The 16303-nt window shown below is 39.0% G+C and overlaps 1 protein-coding gene across 9 annotated transcripts in view; it reads right to left on the bottom strand.

The window, feature by feature from the left end:
- The window catches only part of PSME4 (proteasome activator subunit 4), a 134637-nt gene that overhangs the window by 30089 nt on the left and 88245 nt on the right, over positions 1-16303 (bottom strand). For all 9 annotated transcript variants that reach the window (XM_032177001.2, XM_058428429.1, XM_058428428.1 and 6 more), the window contains 5 exons: positions 13695-13799; positions 12327-12418; positions 11465-11596; positions 10874-11082; positions 9307-9392 (listed from right to left, as the gene is read on the bottom strand). In XM_032177001.2, coding sequence (XP_032032892.1) covers positions 9307-9392; positions 10874-11082; positions 11465-11596; positions 12327-12418; positions 13695-13799 — 624 coding nt within the window. The remainder of the gene's footprint in view (positions 1-9306; positions 9393-10873; positions 11083-11464; positions 11597-12326; positions 12419-13694; positions 13800-16303) is intronic.

The raw sequence follows: 16303 nt of genomic DNA, 5'->3' as shown, positions 1-16303 counted from the left end.
ATCATTATGAATTCCAACAAATCTGATGGCTGTAGCCACTGTCATTCTTTTTTTTTTTTTTTTTTTTTTTTTTTGAGACAGGGTCTTGCGCTGTAGCCCAGGCTGGAGTGTAGTGGCACAACCATGACTCACTGTAGCCTCAACTTTCTGGAGTCGGTGATCCTCCCACCTCAGCCTTCTGGGTAGCTGGGACCACAGGCATGCACCACTGTGTCCAGCTTTTTTTTTTTTTTTTTTTTTATTGTAGAGACAGAATCTCACTATGTTGCCCAGATTGGTCTCAAACTCCTGGGCTTGAGCAATCTTCCTGCGCTGGCCTCCCGAAGTGCTGAGATTACAGGCATGGGCCACTGTACCCAGTATCCATATTTGTTTTAATGAAGAAATCAGGTTTGTCTGGTACCATACTTTGATTATGAATGTATGCTGTTTGATGCCTTAAATTCGTTTTAAATATTTAAAAAATATACCCTTACACATTCAGGAGGGGAAAGCTTTAATAAAGTTTGCTAAGGGACTCTGGGGTGCTAAGTTGGAGGGATCTCATGAGGCCAGCATGGTAACAGAGCAAGATCCTGTCTCTAAAAAAAAAAAAAAAAAATTAGCTGGGCTTGGTGCCACATGCCTATAGTCCTTGGGAGGTTGAGGTGGGAAGATTGCTTGAGCCCAGGAGTTCAAGGTTACAGTGAGCTATGATCACAGCACTGCACTCTAGCCTGGGTGACAGAGTGACACCCTGTCTCTTAAAAAAAATAAAGTTTGCTAAGGGAAATTATTTCTATCAAATACTGGACAAACTATCATAGTGAATTAATACACTCAGCTTGAAACTGTTGTTAAATAAATTGTTCTGACATTTGTTAAAATTGTAAGGAAAACTTTATTCAGAGACATCAGGGTAGGGGGATTCCTCCTAAACCAACTTAAGGGGATTCCTTCAAAAGGTAGAATAGGGTGATCAGATACCAAGGGCGGGGGATTCATTCTAAACTAGATTAGAGACAGTCTTGCTAAAACTGGACCAAAGACAGACAGCCAAAGACAGAGCCTGAGGATGAGATCTAGTCAGAAAGAGGGCTCAGAGGAGTTGACTTAAGTTTGGTCAAGGAGAGTCTTTGTCGTAACAAAGGCATGATTCAGTTCTTTTTTTGTTATGGGCATGCAAAGACATTTCATAATGCTGAGTTTTAAATATTTTACCTCAGTTAATATAATCCTCGGTATTTTAGAATAAAAATTATTTCTTTTTGCAAATTAAAACCATACTGAGTTATATGTTTTCACATGTTCTACTGGGAAAAATCGGGATGTTTAATATCATACTGTAAAAGTGAGTCTCTGAGGAAATAACCAATAAAGAGGGGTGTGGAGCAGCGTCTAGCTAAAGCACATATTCATTTACTTTCTACTGGCTGTTGCGGGAAGTCAGGGACCCCAAATGGAGGGACAAGCTGAAGCCATGGCAGAAGAACATAAATTGTGAAGATTTCACGGACATTTATTAGTTCCCCAAATTAATACTTTTATAATTTATTATGCCTGTCTTTACTGCAATCTCTGAACATAAATTGTGAAGACTTCATGGACACTTATCACTTCCCCAGTCAATACTCTTGTGATTTCCTATGCCTGTCTTTACTTTAATCTCTTAATTCCATCATCTTCGTAAGCTGAGGATGAATGTCGCCTCAGGACCATGATAATTGCATTAACTGCACAAATTGTTTAAACAATATGAAACCTGGGCACCTTGAAAAAAGAACAGGATAACAGCAATGTTCAGAGAACAAAGGAGATAACCTTAAACTCTGGCTGCCTGTGAGTCTGGCAGAATAGAGCCATATTTCTCTTCTTTCAAAAGCAAATAGAAATATCGCTGAATTCTTTTTCTCAGCAAGGAACATCCCTGAGAAAGAGAATGCGTTCCTAGGGGGAGGCCTCTGAAATGGCCGCTTTGGGGATGGCTGTCTTTTACAGTCATAGCTAAGGGATGAAATAAGCCCCGGTCTCCTGTAGCGCTCCCAGGCTTATTAGGATGAGGAAATTCCCGCCTAATAAATTTTGGTCAGACCAGTGGTCTGCTCTGAAACCCTGTCTCCTGATAAGATGTTATCAATGACAATGCGTGCCCAAAACTTCATTAGCAATTTTAATTTCGCCCCGGTCCTGTGGTTCTGTGATCTCGCCCTGCCTCCATTTCCTTTGTGATATTTTATTACCTTGTGAAGCATTTGATCTCTGTGATCCACACCCTATTCATATTCTCCCTCCCCTTTTGAAAATCACTAATAAAATCTTGCTGGTTTTACGGCTCAGGGGCATCACGGAACCTGCCGACATGGGATATCTCCCCCGGACACCCAGCTTTAAAATTTCTCTCTTTTGTACTCTGTCCCTTTATTTCTCAAACCAGCTGGCACTTAGGGAAAATAGAAAAGAACCTATGTGAAATATCAGGGGTGAATTTCCCTCGATACTGGCAATGTATGTCTACCCTCCTACCTCAAAGATATACTGGCAAACATATGAAATGTCTACACAAAGATCTACATTGTAGCACTATTTCAAAAGCACAACATTGGAAATAATTCAAATATCTATTGGATCTGGAGAGTGTCTGGTTAAATAAACTTTAGTACATCCTTGTAGTTTAGATATCCTATCATATGAATCATTCCTATTGTTATAAAGTAATCCCTTAAAAATCTCTTTGGAAAAAAGGCAAAAGCAAAATGAAATAAGCGAACCTCACTGTTTATCTGGCTGGCAAGAAACATACTTAAGAGCAGTGACTTTTAAAACAGGGTAATATAATGCTTTGTGGGATGTATAAAAATCAAATTTAGAGTAACTGTCAACAGGAACCAAGAGTTTTCACATGAGAGGTAAAAGATATAAAAATACAAGTGGTTAAATAAAATCTTAGTAATCCCAAATTTGAATTGAAAATGCCAGTACAAGCTATTTCTCTTAGAAAATTTGCTGTGTCTACCAAATAAGCCCAGAAACACTAATCAACTCAGTAACAATGAATACCCCTTGAGCCTGGGAGACTGAGGCTGCAATGAGCTATGATCGTGCCACTGCACTCCAACCTGGGTGACAGAGCAAGACGCCATCTCAAAAAAAAAAAAAAAAAAAGTAAAAGGAAATAACATTGAACATTAATTATTGAACATCAATTGGTGCGATGTCAGAACACATTATTTTTTATCCCTGGCATGTGACCAAAATTACTTTATGAATTTAATTCAATTCCAGTAGGAATTGTGTTTTTAAAGGTTAAAAAAAATTACAGAAGTATAAACTTGACAAGGAGATTCAAAACCCTGCCTTGGTGGAGGAAGAATATGGTGGAAGTAATTTAACCACATCTCCAAAATGGCAGGACATCCATAGCAAAGTAACTTAAGTTGGAAAATAAAAAAATGAGCAGTATAAGGGTATTTCTTTAGAGACAAAGAGGTGTGCAAAAGCTTAAAAGCGGTAAACTTGGGCTGGGCAGAGTGGCTGATGCCCGTAATCCTAGCACTTTGGAGGCCAATGTACGAGGAGCACTTGAAGCCAGGAGTTTGAGAGCAGCCTGGGCCACTACAAATGAGACCCCGTCTCTACAAAAAATAAAATTAGGTGGAGTGGTGGTGCTGGCACACGAAGGTAGTTCCAGCTACACAAGAGACAGAGGTGGGAGGATCGCTTGAGCCCAGGAGTTTGAGGCCATCCTGGACAACATAGCGAGATATCGTCTCTTAAGAAAAAAAAAATGCAGATACATCTCTTTTGCCCAGCAATTTTACACCTAGGAAGTATCCTACAAATATGCTCACATGTGCAAGATACTTAAGAAGAGCCAGAGGTTCCACCAACAGAAAACTGGTTAAGTTTTTAAATGATGGTACAATTTAGTCATAAAAAGAGGCAATTTTGTGTAATGATATGAAAAGATGGACATGATATACTGAGTTAAAAACCAAAATCACCTTGCAGAATTAAGTAGTTGTTATTCAGAAAACAATTTCACAAACACATTTCCGGGTAAAGCAGAGACACATTCATAGTCAAAGGTATAAAAGGACATACACCAACAAAGTCAGGGTACGAATGGTAAATATTCAACAGTTCAAATCTCTAGGCATTACAGGTGGAGTTGTTTTCCTGGTCATTTTATTCACACTCACAGTACATATGAGGTGATTTAGAGTTTGGGTAGTTAACTGTGGTATAAAAAAGAAGATATTCATTTACTGGCAAGGTCTATTACCACCAGAATTTAAGATGACTCACTTCGTCTGTTGAATCAGCAGTCTCTCTTCCTACTGTTATGAAAAAAATGTGTTTTTCTAATGAAATTAAGACACAATATTCTCAAGTACAGCATGGGTGAAAATGTTCTACTAAAAACAGTAAAATTCTAAAATCCAATAGATAAATTTCACCAGATAGATCATATACTAAACTATGTTAACCAGTAGAAAATGCTGTTCATTTAGTTAGCAAAGGAATCACCTTATATTTTTCTCCTGATTATTGAAAAAAATAGTTTTTCTAAAGAAATACCATCAATGTGAGGTGACTGTATCCAATGTACCACAATATCTGTACATTCTTCTCTAAGTTTTACATATGCAAAACTACAGTGGTGGTTGATGAGCATTTTCTAAAGTTTGAAACTTAGGATAAAATACCTCTCTGACCACCACCATTTGAGCCCTTAATTGTTCCAAATTAAAATACAGTTAAAGATTAGTAAAATAATAAGTATGTACTTTACCACTGTGCTTTCTGCTTTACAGGTATGTCATTTCATCCTTCTAACAGTTCTGTGAGGGATACTGATATTAAACTCACACTCTTTACATAGGAGACAAGTTCAGAAGCTTGTGCAAGGTCACAAAGAAAGCACCTGTCACAGGCAGAATCTTTTTTTTTTTTTTTTGGACTGTCTCCCAGCTAGAGCACAGTGGCGAGATATGGCTTACTGCAGCCTCCGCCTCCAGGGTTCAAATGATTCTCCTGCCTCAGCCCCCTGGGTAGCTGGGACAACACTGTCTGCCACCACGCCTGGCTAATTTTTGTATTTTTAGTAGAGATGGGGTTTCACCATGTTGTTCAGGCTGGTCTCAAACTCCTGATCTCAAGTGATCTGCCCGCCTCAGCCTCCCAAAGTGCTGGGATTACAGGCATGAGCCACTGTGCCCAACCTAAATGCAGGATTTTAAACTAGGACTCGATTTACCCGAAAGCCAGGACTTTGTAAGCTATTCTTGGTTGGAAAACCTCTTCCTTTAATCTTAAGAATATGAAGACTCTTAGACCAGAATAGGCAAGTTTATATATAGATATATATAAATATAAATTTAATAGATATATATTTCAGGGTTTTTTATGGATATAAAACTGCTTTTTATGGGATAGGATAAATAAGATTTTTAACAGAACAGCCAGTGTACCATATGTTTCTTACAACAATGTGTTAGCTGAAGTAGATCCAGCATTTTCGCTTCTGGTGATTTATTCTATAAAAAATATGTGCAAAGTGCAAAAGATACGTATAAGATGTTCACTGTATCATTAATGAAGAGGAACATGTCTACAGTGTTTACCATGTGCCTGATGCTGCTTTAAGCACTTCACATTTGAAAGTACCCCTTATTCTCTCAATTTAGGATGCAATATCTTTTAATCTAAACTCTTGCTATTTGCTAATGGCAACCCAGGAAATGGAAAATACACATAATTCCTTGTTATCAGACTCAGCCACCTACTCCTCAATTTGGACAATGAGGGACATGTATTAACTCATATAATCCTCGTAACATCCTTAGGAGATGGGTGGTATCATTATCCCCATTTTACTGATGAGAAGGGTAAAGTTCAGAGGGGTTGAATTAGATGCCCATGATTACATAATTAGTTCATGGGCCATGGAGATGAATTTGATCCAAGCAGCCTGGCTGAAAACTTCACGCTGTTGATGACTCCACTCACTGCCTCTTGTTGTCTACCTGGTGAACAACTGTCATAAAACCAAACATCTACTACTAGAGAGCACAGGATATTAAATTCTAAAAGCCACATAAGGAATAACGAGTATTCACTTACTGACATGGAAAGGTACATACAATATATTCATTAGGTTCATAAAAGGGAAGCTGCAGAGCTACTGGCATGACTCTTCTGACAAACAACTGTGTAGGAAAATAACATTTGAGGAAATACAAAAAATATATATAAATATAAATAATATAAATACCAATAAAACTATGAACAGTGGCTGTTATCATACACAATTAGTCTTGTCAATCTTACACTTTTATGAATATGTGCTGCTTTTATAAACTCACAATAATTTTAAGAAAAAAAGATTAATGGTAATAGTAGTTTATGAATATTTCCCTCCAACTTTCTTTCTTTTTTTTTTTTTTTTTTTTTTTTTTTTCGACGAAGTCTTTCTCTGTCCCCCAGGCTGGAGTGCAGTGGCGTGATCTCGGCTCACCGCAACCTCCACCTCCTGGGTCCACGCCATTCTCCTGCCTCAGCCTCCCGAGTAGCTGGGACTACAGGCGCCCACCAACACGCCCAGCTAATTTTTTGTATTTTTAGTAGAGACGGGGTTTCACCGTGTTAGCCAGGATGGTCTCGATCTCCTGACCTTGTGATCCGCCCGCCTCAGCCTCCCAAAGTGCTGGGATTACAGGCTTGAGCCACTGCGCCCGGCCTTCCCCTCCAACTTTCTAAGTTTTCTCTCAAAAGGCATTTATTTCTTTTAAAAAGGAGAGAAATTAAACTTACACTGTTACTGAAATTTTCCACAAGCTTCAAAGTAATGAAATTGTTTTTTGTTAAATTAGGAATGGGAGACCAAAAATAGTGGCTCACACCTGTAATCCTAGCACTTTGGAAGGCTACGGTGGGAGGACCATTGGAGACCAATTTAGACAACATGAGACCCCATCTCTACAAAAATTTTTGAGAAAATTAGCCAGGCATGGTTATGCACGCCCGTAGTCCCAGCTACTCAGGTGGCTGAGGCAGGAGGATTGCTTGTGCCCAGGAGATTGAGGCTGCAGTGAGCCATGACTGCACCACTGCAGTGAGACTGTCTCAAAAAAAGGGGGTGGGGGGTGGGGGTGGGGTCCATGTGATAAGCTGCCATTCACTGGTCTCTCCTCTGATATGAATGTTGTTGACCATCCACAATCAAGAAAAGTGATGTGGGTTTTAAACTTTGGACAGTTGAAAATAATCTAGTCCTCTTAAACGGTTCTAATTTAGTTCATATAAAGTAAGTTATGAGGCATATGCTAACTGAATCATCTCTATTTGTTGTGTTCTCATCACCCTAACCTGCGAATGTTGGCTCAATTCTTGTATTTCTTTTTTTTTTTCCATCTACACCCATTCCCTTGATGATCTCATTCAATTTCATGGTTTTAAATACCATCTCTGTTGATGACATTTAAGTCTGTACCACCAGGCTGCACTATTCCACTGAACTCTGAATGTTTACCCATTATCTTCACTTATAAAAGCATCTTCACTTATAAGTCTTATAAGCATTTGAAATATGTTGGAAAGGGAATTTCTGACCTCCTCCTTCAACTCCTTCTGTGCTCCTCTCATGGTTTAGTAAACAGGTTTCTTTTAAATGCCTCTCTTTATCCTCACACTCTACACATCTGATTTATGTGCAAAATAACTATGATGTGATGCCTGTGTACCTCTGGCCCCATTCAGCATGATGGCCTAGTATAAGTATATCCTCAATATTAGTATATCCAGGTGAGAAGTTAGGCTTGTCAATGGTAACTTATATCGTACAGCTTTCTTTTCTTTTCTTTTGAGATGGAGTCTTGCTCTGTCGCCAGGCTGGAATGCAGTGGCACGATCTCAGCTCACTATAACCTCCACCTCCCGGGTTCAAGCGATTCTCCTGCCTCAGCCTCCCAAGTAGCTGGGACTACAGGCGTGCACCACCATGCCCAGCTAATTTTTGTATTTTTAGTAGAGACGGGGTTTCACCATGTTGGCCAGGATTGTCTCGATCTCGACCTCGTGATCCACCCGCCTTGGCCTCCCAAAGTGCTGGGATTACAGGCGTGAACCACCACACCCGGCCTCTATCATACAGGTTTCTAATGATCTAAGTTTTTTCATAAACTTCAAGTGGATTCAAATCATCCTTCTACCAACTTCACTCTTACATACTTGCCTGTATTTGTTCTGAATAAAAGAAAAGGGATGGAACCCCAGCTATCCTAACAATCAGTGCACATTATGAATTTATCAATGTTCTACATCCGCTTGGTATGTGACAGAGGAAAAACACATAAGTACTAGGCAGACAAATCCTACATACACCAAAGACCTATAGGTAAGAAGGACCTATATACTAGCAGCTACTGTCTACTTTTATACCCTAAAAGATCCCAGGGACATTCATGGGTATCATCCTCTGCATGGCATTCTTATAAGTATTTTAGTAGTACAATCTTTGAAAGTTACTGGTACAGTTAACTGTTCGAAATTTCCTAAAGACAAAATATACTATAGCAAATCAAAAGTTTAGCATGCCATTTGTTAACAATAATAAGGGTCCTCCTCCTTAGATAATAATAACTGTACTGATGAATAATGTCAAAAAGTGGTGATGTTTATGCCAAGCCTTTCAAATGTACAATTAACACTGTTTTCCTAACCACAGCCAACCATATCATTATTGCAAACTATGATTTTGGAAACTAATGCGTCAACCTGTGACCTTAGTTCCACTAGCTGCATCCCCTGAGTAGATGATTAGATAAAACCACCTCAAGCCATGCCTTTCATTAACAAAATGTCATTATATGATACCAGAGGCAAATGATTTCCTGCAGATATTTGTTAGAAACAGTTATAGGGCCCTTTAACATTGTAAAATAAACACAATATACTGAACATTTTCATTTGTAGATTATATTAGTAAAGAAGTCAGAAATGGCTATATTAAAAAATTTCTTTGTAGCTTTTCTTTTAACTGCCAATAGTTCCTCTAATCTGCTATTACTCAGAAATTAGCTACCAGGTAAAACAATATTCTGTTAAATTTTCATGTAGCTGTCAAAATCCTGCTGTCATCTAATATTAAAACACAATTTCAACAAATATTAAACCACTGTCACCTAATGATTCTCCTGTGACCATTCTACTTTTCAGAGATCCAATCAAAATTCACACTGTCTGAAGAACTTCAACCATCAGATGATGAACACAAATTCCTTATGAAGGTCAAAAGGAGATGCATTCTTAATTTCAGCAAAACCTTACCTTAAAAAACAAAGGTAGAAGCTGAAGTTGTTCTGTAACTGCTGTAGAAAAGGATCTTCCTGCACTTGCCATCAGCCATTTCAATACTATTTTGAAAACAAAGATGCAGAGTAAGTCTTTACTATCCATTTACAGACCACAAAGTAGAACAATATTGTAATGTTATTGTCATACAGCCACTCTGACAGCTCTTTGGTGCTAAGAGATCATCTATGTTACTTCATAAATTAGACACTTATTCAGAAGCAGTATAACAGCACCCAAAATAAAATTTAAAACTTCTGTGCATAAAAAGACACTATCCAGAGAGTAGAAAGACAACCCACTGAATACGAGAAAATATTTCTAAATTGTGTATCTGATAAGGGATTGATATTAGAATAAATAAAGAACTAAAACTCAAAAACAACAAAACAATCTAATTCAGAAATGGGCTGGGTACAGTGGCTCATGCCTGTAATTCTAGCACTTTTGGAGGCCAAGGCAGGAGGATCCCTTGAGCTCAGGAGTTCAAGACCAGTCTGGGCAACATATGGAGACCCCTGTCTCTAGAAAATATTTAAAAATTAGCTGGGTGTGGTGTTGCACACCTGTAGTCCCAGCTACTCAGGAGGCTGAGGTGGGAGGATCTCTTGAGCCCCGGAGGTTGAGGCTGCAGTAAGCAGCCTGGACGACAGAGTGAAAGGCAGCAGAGGGGTGGGTAATGAACGACATGAGTAGATATTTCTCCAAACAAGAAATACGAATGGCTAATAAAGATTCTTGAAGTATCAGTAATCATTAGGGAAATGCAAACCAAAATCACAAGATACCGCTTCATACCCACTAAGATGGCTATACTTTAAAAAAGCAAGCAAACAAACAGAAAACAAGTGGTGAGAACACAGAACCCTTGTGCATTTGCTGACTGGAATGTAAAATGGTGCAGCTGCTGCGGAGAAGAGTCTGGCAGCTCTTCAAAAACTTAAGCACAGAAATACTACATGGTCTAACAATTCCACTTCTAGGTACATACCCTAAAGAACTGACAGCAGGAACTCAAACAGGTACTTATACAAACATCAATGTTCAGAGAAGCACTAGTCACAATAGCCAAAGGTGGAAACCCAAATATCCAGCAAACAGATGAATGGGTAACAGATTAATGACACAACATGATTCAGAAATTCATTCATTCAACTTGAAAATACTATGTAACATGAAATAAGCCAGACACAAAAAAGACTTATGATTCAACTTATATGACCTAACTAGAATGGGCAAATTCAGAGATGGAAAGTAGACAGTGGTTACAAAGGATGAGGGGAGGGAAAATGAGGAGCTGTTGTTAAAGGGTACAGAGTTTCAGTTTTGTATGATGAAGAGGATTCTAGAGATAAATGGTGGTGATGGTTGCACAAGGGTGTGAATGTACTTAATGCCACTGAACTGCACACTTAAAAATGGTGAAAATAGTAAATTTTTCATTATGTCTATTTTACCACAATAAAAAAAGTGGTGGAAAAAACTCCACAGGATAATCAAATAAATGTTTTCAACTGAGTTTCTACTAATTTTATCCACTCACTGGTTTTCAAGAGTTTAATGCCCTGAGTTCGTTCATCTTCTTCACCAATTCCATTTTCTTCCATAACATGGTTCTGAATTTCTTCATCCACATCCATGAGAGGTTTCAATTTCTCCAGAATTCGAGCAGTAAACTCAGGGACATGAGGCGATATGGTTGGTGTGGTATTTGGCAAAGATACATCTATCATGAATATGTAGGTCAGCACACTGCAAAATAAAATACTTAATAATAGGAAGAGGTGCCACATAAATAAAAATGAGGTTCAAAAGTTATGACCCAATCAAAGGAAACTGTCCCAAGACAATTCCTGGAGTGGGTCTTAGATTATGCCTGTGTGTAAAAGAAGCCTTATAATTAAGGGGTGTTAACACTTAGGTGTTCTGACTGCTCATCTCTGGCTTCTGAGCACACTGCTGTCCTAGTTTACATTCAGAGTGTTTCATCGTTTCCCACGACACAATAGCAAACAATTTGAGAAAGACATCATGAAACCCACTGACAACATAACCAGCATGTATTAGCTATTACAATTAAAAAAAAAAAAAACAAAGAACTCGAGAGGTATACCACAGAGAAAACAGTACCTACCTTCCTATCCTTTCTCTGACATTTTTGTAAACCTGGGTGAGTTTGGGTTCCAAGTACTTCAGTAGTCTGTGCAATAGTTCAGGCACTCTCCATTCTTGCTGGGCAAGGCCACCTTGTAGTACATAAAGTCGACTAAAATTAAAGCATCGTAGTGTTATATTGGAGGCCCTTTCTGCCTTTACATATTGACAGTATGGACAGCCAATATCTGTATTTCACTTAAAGCTTTTTCATTTTCTCACCGAATAAATACTACAATATCCACAACTCAAAATAGCCTCTTTATGAAGATTTTATTTTTCCTATATCATTTTCTCTGTATTTGCATTTCATCTCCACTACTAGACAACTGAAGGAAATACTGACTTAAGAATACTCGCCGACTAATATTTAAACATCAGAATTCAAGTTTTCTCATTAATTAAGTGCTTCTTCTTTTTAATGAAATTATCCATATTACTATTGTCTAACTTTCTACAGCACCATATGCCCCAACCAAGGCAGTTTTTCCTTGAAATGATTACTCTCTCTTTCTATCTTTTTAACAGGAAAAAGTGAAAAATAAGATGTGATGAAGACACAAAAGTACAAAAGATAATTCCAATAAAATATCTGACAGCAAAGAATGCTGACTCTAATTTGTGTTTAAATTGCTCAGGTTGCCTACATCTCACTTACTTGTCCAACTAATAAATAACTCTTATTAAGTATCACATGTTATATGGAACCAGATCACATCACCTTCCAGAAGAAAGCAATTACTTCATCTAGACTTTACAAGTAGAGACCATTCATTTCCATTTATACATACGTTAACACAAAACCTTTTGTGTTAACCTCATAGGTTTTTAAAAAAATTTACCATGCATCTACAAAGGATCCTCCTTCACCACTCAATGGTGATTCCAACAGCAGTTCAAAAAGCCAGTGAAGTTTCCGGGGATCTCTGCTTTCCTGTGTTTAAAATATGATGTAACAGTTAAACAGGGGACATTTATTTATTTATTCTGTAAATAAATCATACTCAGTTATTTAATTTAATTTTATTTTTGAGGCTAGGTCTAACTCTGTTGCCCAGGCTGGAGTGAAGTGGTATGATTACCTCCCAGGCTCAAGTAATCCACCCGCCTCGGCCTCTCAAGTAGCTGGGACCACAGGCATGCACCACTATGCCTGGCTAATTTTTTATTTTTTGTAGAGACAGTGTATCCCTATGTTGCCCAGGCTGGTCTCCAACTCCTGGCCCCAAGCGATCTTCCTGCCTCGGCCTCCCAAAGTTCTGCGATTAAAGTTGAGAGCTAGTGCACCCAGCCATATTCAATTATTTTAGAAATACTAAAAACATATATAAGTATAGTCGCCCCTTGGTATCTGTGGTGGATTGGTTCCAGAACTCCCTTAGATGTTCAAGTCTCTGAAGAAAATGGTGTAGTATTTACATATAACCTATGCACATCCTCCTGTATACTTCAAATCTTCTCTAGAGTATTTGTAATACCTAATACAATGTAAATGCTATGTAAATAGTTGTTATACTGTATTGTTTAGGGAATAATGACAAGAAAAAAAAATCTGAACAGGTTCACTATAGACACAACCATCCCCCCACCCCCTTCTGAAATATTCTCCATCTCCTCAGGTTGGCTGAAACCACAGATGTGGAACTCATGGACATGGAGGGCTGACTGTATAGAAGAAGAAAATCAAACTAAAACTGATAGGTGACTCAAATTCAAATGTGACTATCGTAGTTCAAGTTAACAGTGAGAAAACTGTTGTTAGCTAAATGGATCATCTTCAATCAAAGTACACAAGCTATGGACATATCTGGTATAAAAAATAATACCTATAACTTTGTATTATGTGGCTTTTACTATATGTAAGTGACATTTCCAAATACATGATTGTCACTTAATTTTAAATGCATTACCACAGCAGAGAAGATATAATAATCACTTAAGAGTTACTTCTCAAGACTTATTTGAAAGGCTGAATAGAGCCATCTCCAATTACATAAGATGACAAAAGCATGAACAAACTTTCAAGATGCAAGAAGTGAGTTACCTCACTTAGAATAATAGTCTCTAATCCCACGGAAATAAAAAATAAAAATTTAAAAACAAAATCCAAAACGATTTAAAAAGTGTTATGAGATTTCACACACTTTGAGAGACAGTATCATATAGTTTGAATAGATCAGTTAGACAAAGAAAGATGTAGGGTAACTTACACAGGATGTTGCTATACAAGCTCCCCAGTCATTATAAGTTTCTACGGTAATATTGGACAGTGCTGTTCTAAGCAGAGGGCACAGAAGCTCCCAAAGCTTCTCCACCTAATCAAAACAAAATATATGGGTAAGAGTTAATGACACTCAGAATATTTTTCTTCAAATATCTTTCTTTGCCTGGAAATGTATACACATACAGATATATCATTTAAATTATTTTTGAGACATGGTCTCATGCTATTGCCCAGGCTGGAGTGCAGTGGCACGATCATACCTCGACGTCGCCTTAGGCTTCCGAGCTCAAGCGATCCACTCGCTTCAGCCTTCCAAGGAGCGTGGACTATAGGTGTGTGCCACTATGCCCTGCAATTTTTTTACTTTTTGTAAAAACAGGATCTTGCTATGTTGCCCAGGCTGCTCTTGAACTCCTAGTCTCAAGCAATCCTCTCACCTTGGCCTCCCAAAGTGCTGGAATTATAAGCATGAGCTAGCATGCCTGGCCCTAACCATTTTTTAGAGCAACCAAATAATCTAGCAAAGTACATTATCACCATACATATCCAGGTATAGGTGAAATTTTTTCCCAAAAAATATTCAGAAAAGAGTAAATACTTTGCATGGCTCTTTAACAAATATCTCTTGGCTGGGTGCAGTGGATCCTGCCTGTAATCCGAGAACTTTGGGAGGCCAAGGTAGGGGGATCACTTGAGATCAGGAGTTCGAGACCAACCTGGCCACATGGCGAAACCATGTCTCTACAAAAAAAATAAAAATTAGCTGAGCATAGTGGCACATGCCTGTAATCCCAACTACTCGGGAGGCTGAGGCAATAGAATTGCTTGAACCTGGGAGACAGAGGTTGCAGTGAGCCGAGATCATCCCACTGCACTCCAGCCTAAGCAACAGAGTGAGACTCCATCTAAAAAAACAAAACAAAACAAATCTCTCATACGACTGATAAGTGTTCTTAAAAATCTTGTATAATAGTACGCTAGGCTAAACAAAACCTCAATCAAGTTTTCCATGTTTATCAAGATCATTTGATTAAACCTTAAAGCAAGAGGCAATGACATTTTAATTTAATTTAGTAATCAGCCTGAGATATAATCTTCAAATTCCAAGTCTGGGACAAACAGCCCTTAAAAACGTGTACAGTTGTAAAGAGACTGCATTTACATACACACATTTTCTCATGGGTTAATGAGTACACAAATCACCTTGAGGTCTTGATAAAATGCAGACTGATTCATCTCAAGTGCGCCTGAGATCTTACTTTCCTAAAAAGCTCCCAAGTGCTACCCCTGCTGCAGGTCCATGGACTGTATTTTAGTTTAAAAGGACATACGTTGATTTCATCATTACACATTGTGTGCATGTATCAAAATATCACACGTACGCCATAAACATGAACAGTCACTATTATTAATTTTTTAAGTTCCTAAAAAAAATTTGAATTTTTTTTTTTAAAAGAATGAATGAAGGCCAGGCACAGTAGCTCACACCTGTAATCCCAGCACTTTGGGAGGGTAAGGTAGGCGGAGTTCAAGAGCCAGGAGTTCGAGACCAGCCTGGCCACATGGAGAAACCCTGCCTCTATTAAAAATACAAAAATTAGCCTGACAAGGTGGCGCATGCCTGTAATCGCAGCTACTGAGGTGGCTGAGGCATTGCTTGAACCCAGGGAGCAGAGGTTGCAGTAAGCAATGATCACACCACTGTACTCCAGCCTGGGTGACAGACTAAGACTGTCCAGAAAAAAAGAAAAAGAAGAAAGACAGACAAGGAAGATGGACGGATGGACGGAAGGACAGATGGAGGAAGGAAGGACGGAAGGAAGGAAGGAAGGAAGGAATTTTTCAATCAGCAGGAATGGTTTGAGACAAAATTTCCAGTGGCAGCATTGTTTCGATTTTATCAAAAAAAGCTTTATCTCAAAGAACATATAGGGATATGAATTATGTTTTGCAAAACAGGTAACTCAAGAGTGGCTTTAGTAGAAGATGGCCAAATAGGAACAGTTCGGTCTACAGCTCCCAGCGTGAGTGATGCAGAAGACCGGTGATTTCTGCATTTCCATCTGAGGTACTGAGTTCATCTCACTAGGGAGTGCCAGACAGTGGGTGCAGGACAGTGGGTGCAGTGCACAGTGTGCGAGCCAAAGCAGGGTGAGGCATTGCCTAACTCGGGAAGTGCAAGGGGTCAGGGAGTTCCCTTTCCTAGTCAAAGAAAGGGGTGACAGACGGCACCTGGAAAATCGGGTCACTCCCACCCTAATACTGTGCTTTTCCAACAGGCTTAAAAAACGGCACACCAGGAGATTATATCCCGCACCTGGCTTGGAGGATCCTACACCCACGCAGTCTCACTGATTGCTAGCACAGCAGTCTGAGATCAAACTGCAAGGCAGCAGGGAGGCTGGGGGAGGGGCGCCTGCCATTGCCTAGGCTTGATTAGGTAAACAAAAGCAGCTGGGAAGCTCGAACTGGGTGGAGCCCACCACAGCTCAAGGAGGCCTGCCTGCCTGCCTCTGTAGGCTCCACCTCTGAGGGCAGGGCACAGACAAACAAAAAGACAGCAGTAACCTCTGCAGACTTAAATGTCCCTGTCTG

The sequence above is a fragment of the Hylobates moloch genome, unplaced genomic scaffold (genome assembly GCF_009828535.3).
Source record: "Hylobates moloch isolate HMO894 unplaced genomic scaffold, HMol_V3 SCAFFOLD_15, whole genome shotgun sequence".
Classification (NCBI taxonomy): domain Eukaryota; kingdom Metazoa; phylum Chordata; class Mammalia; order Primates; family Hylobatidae; genus Hylobates; species Hylobates moloch.
The sequence above is the reverse complement of the archived record's forward strand: the minus strand, read 5'-3'. Positions and strand labels throughout refer to the sequence as shown.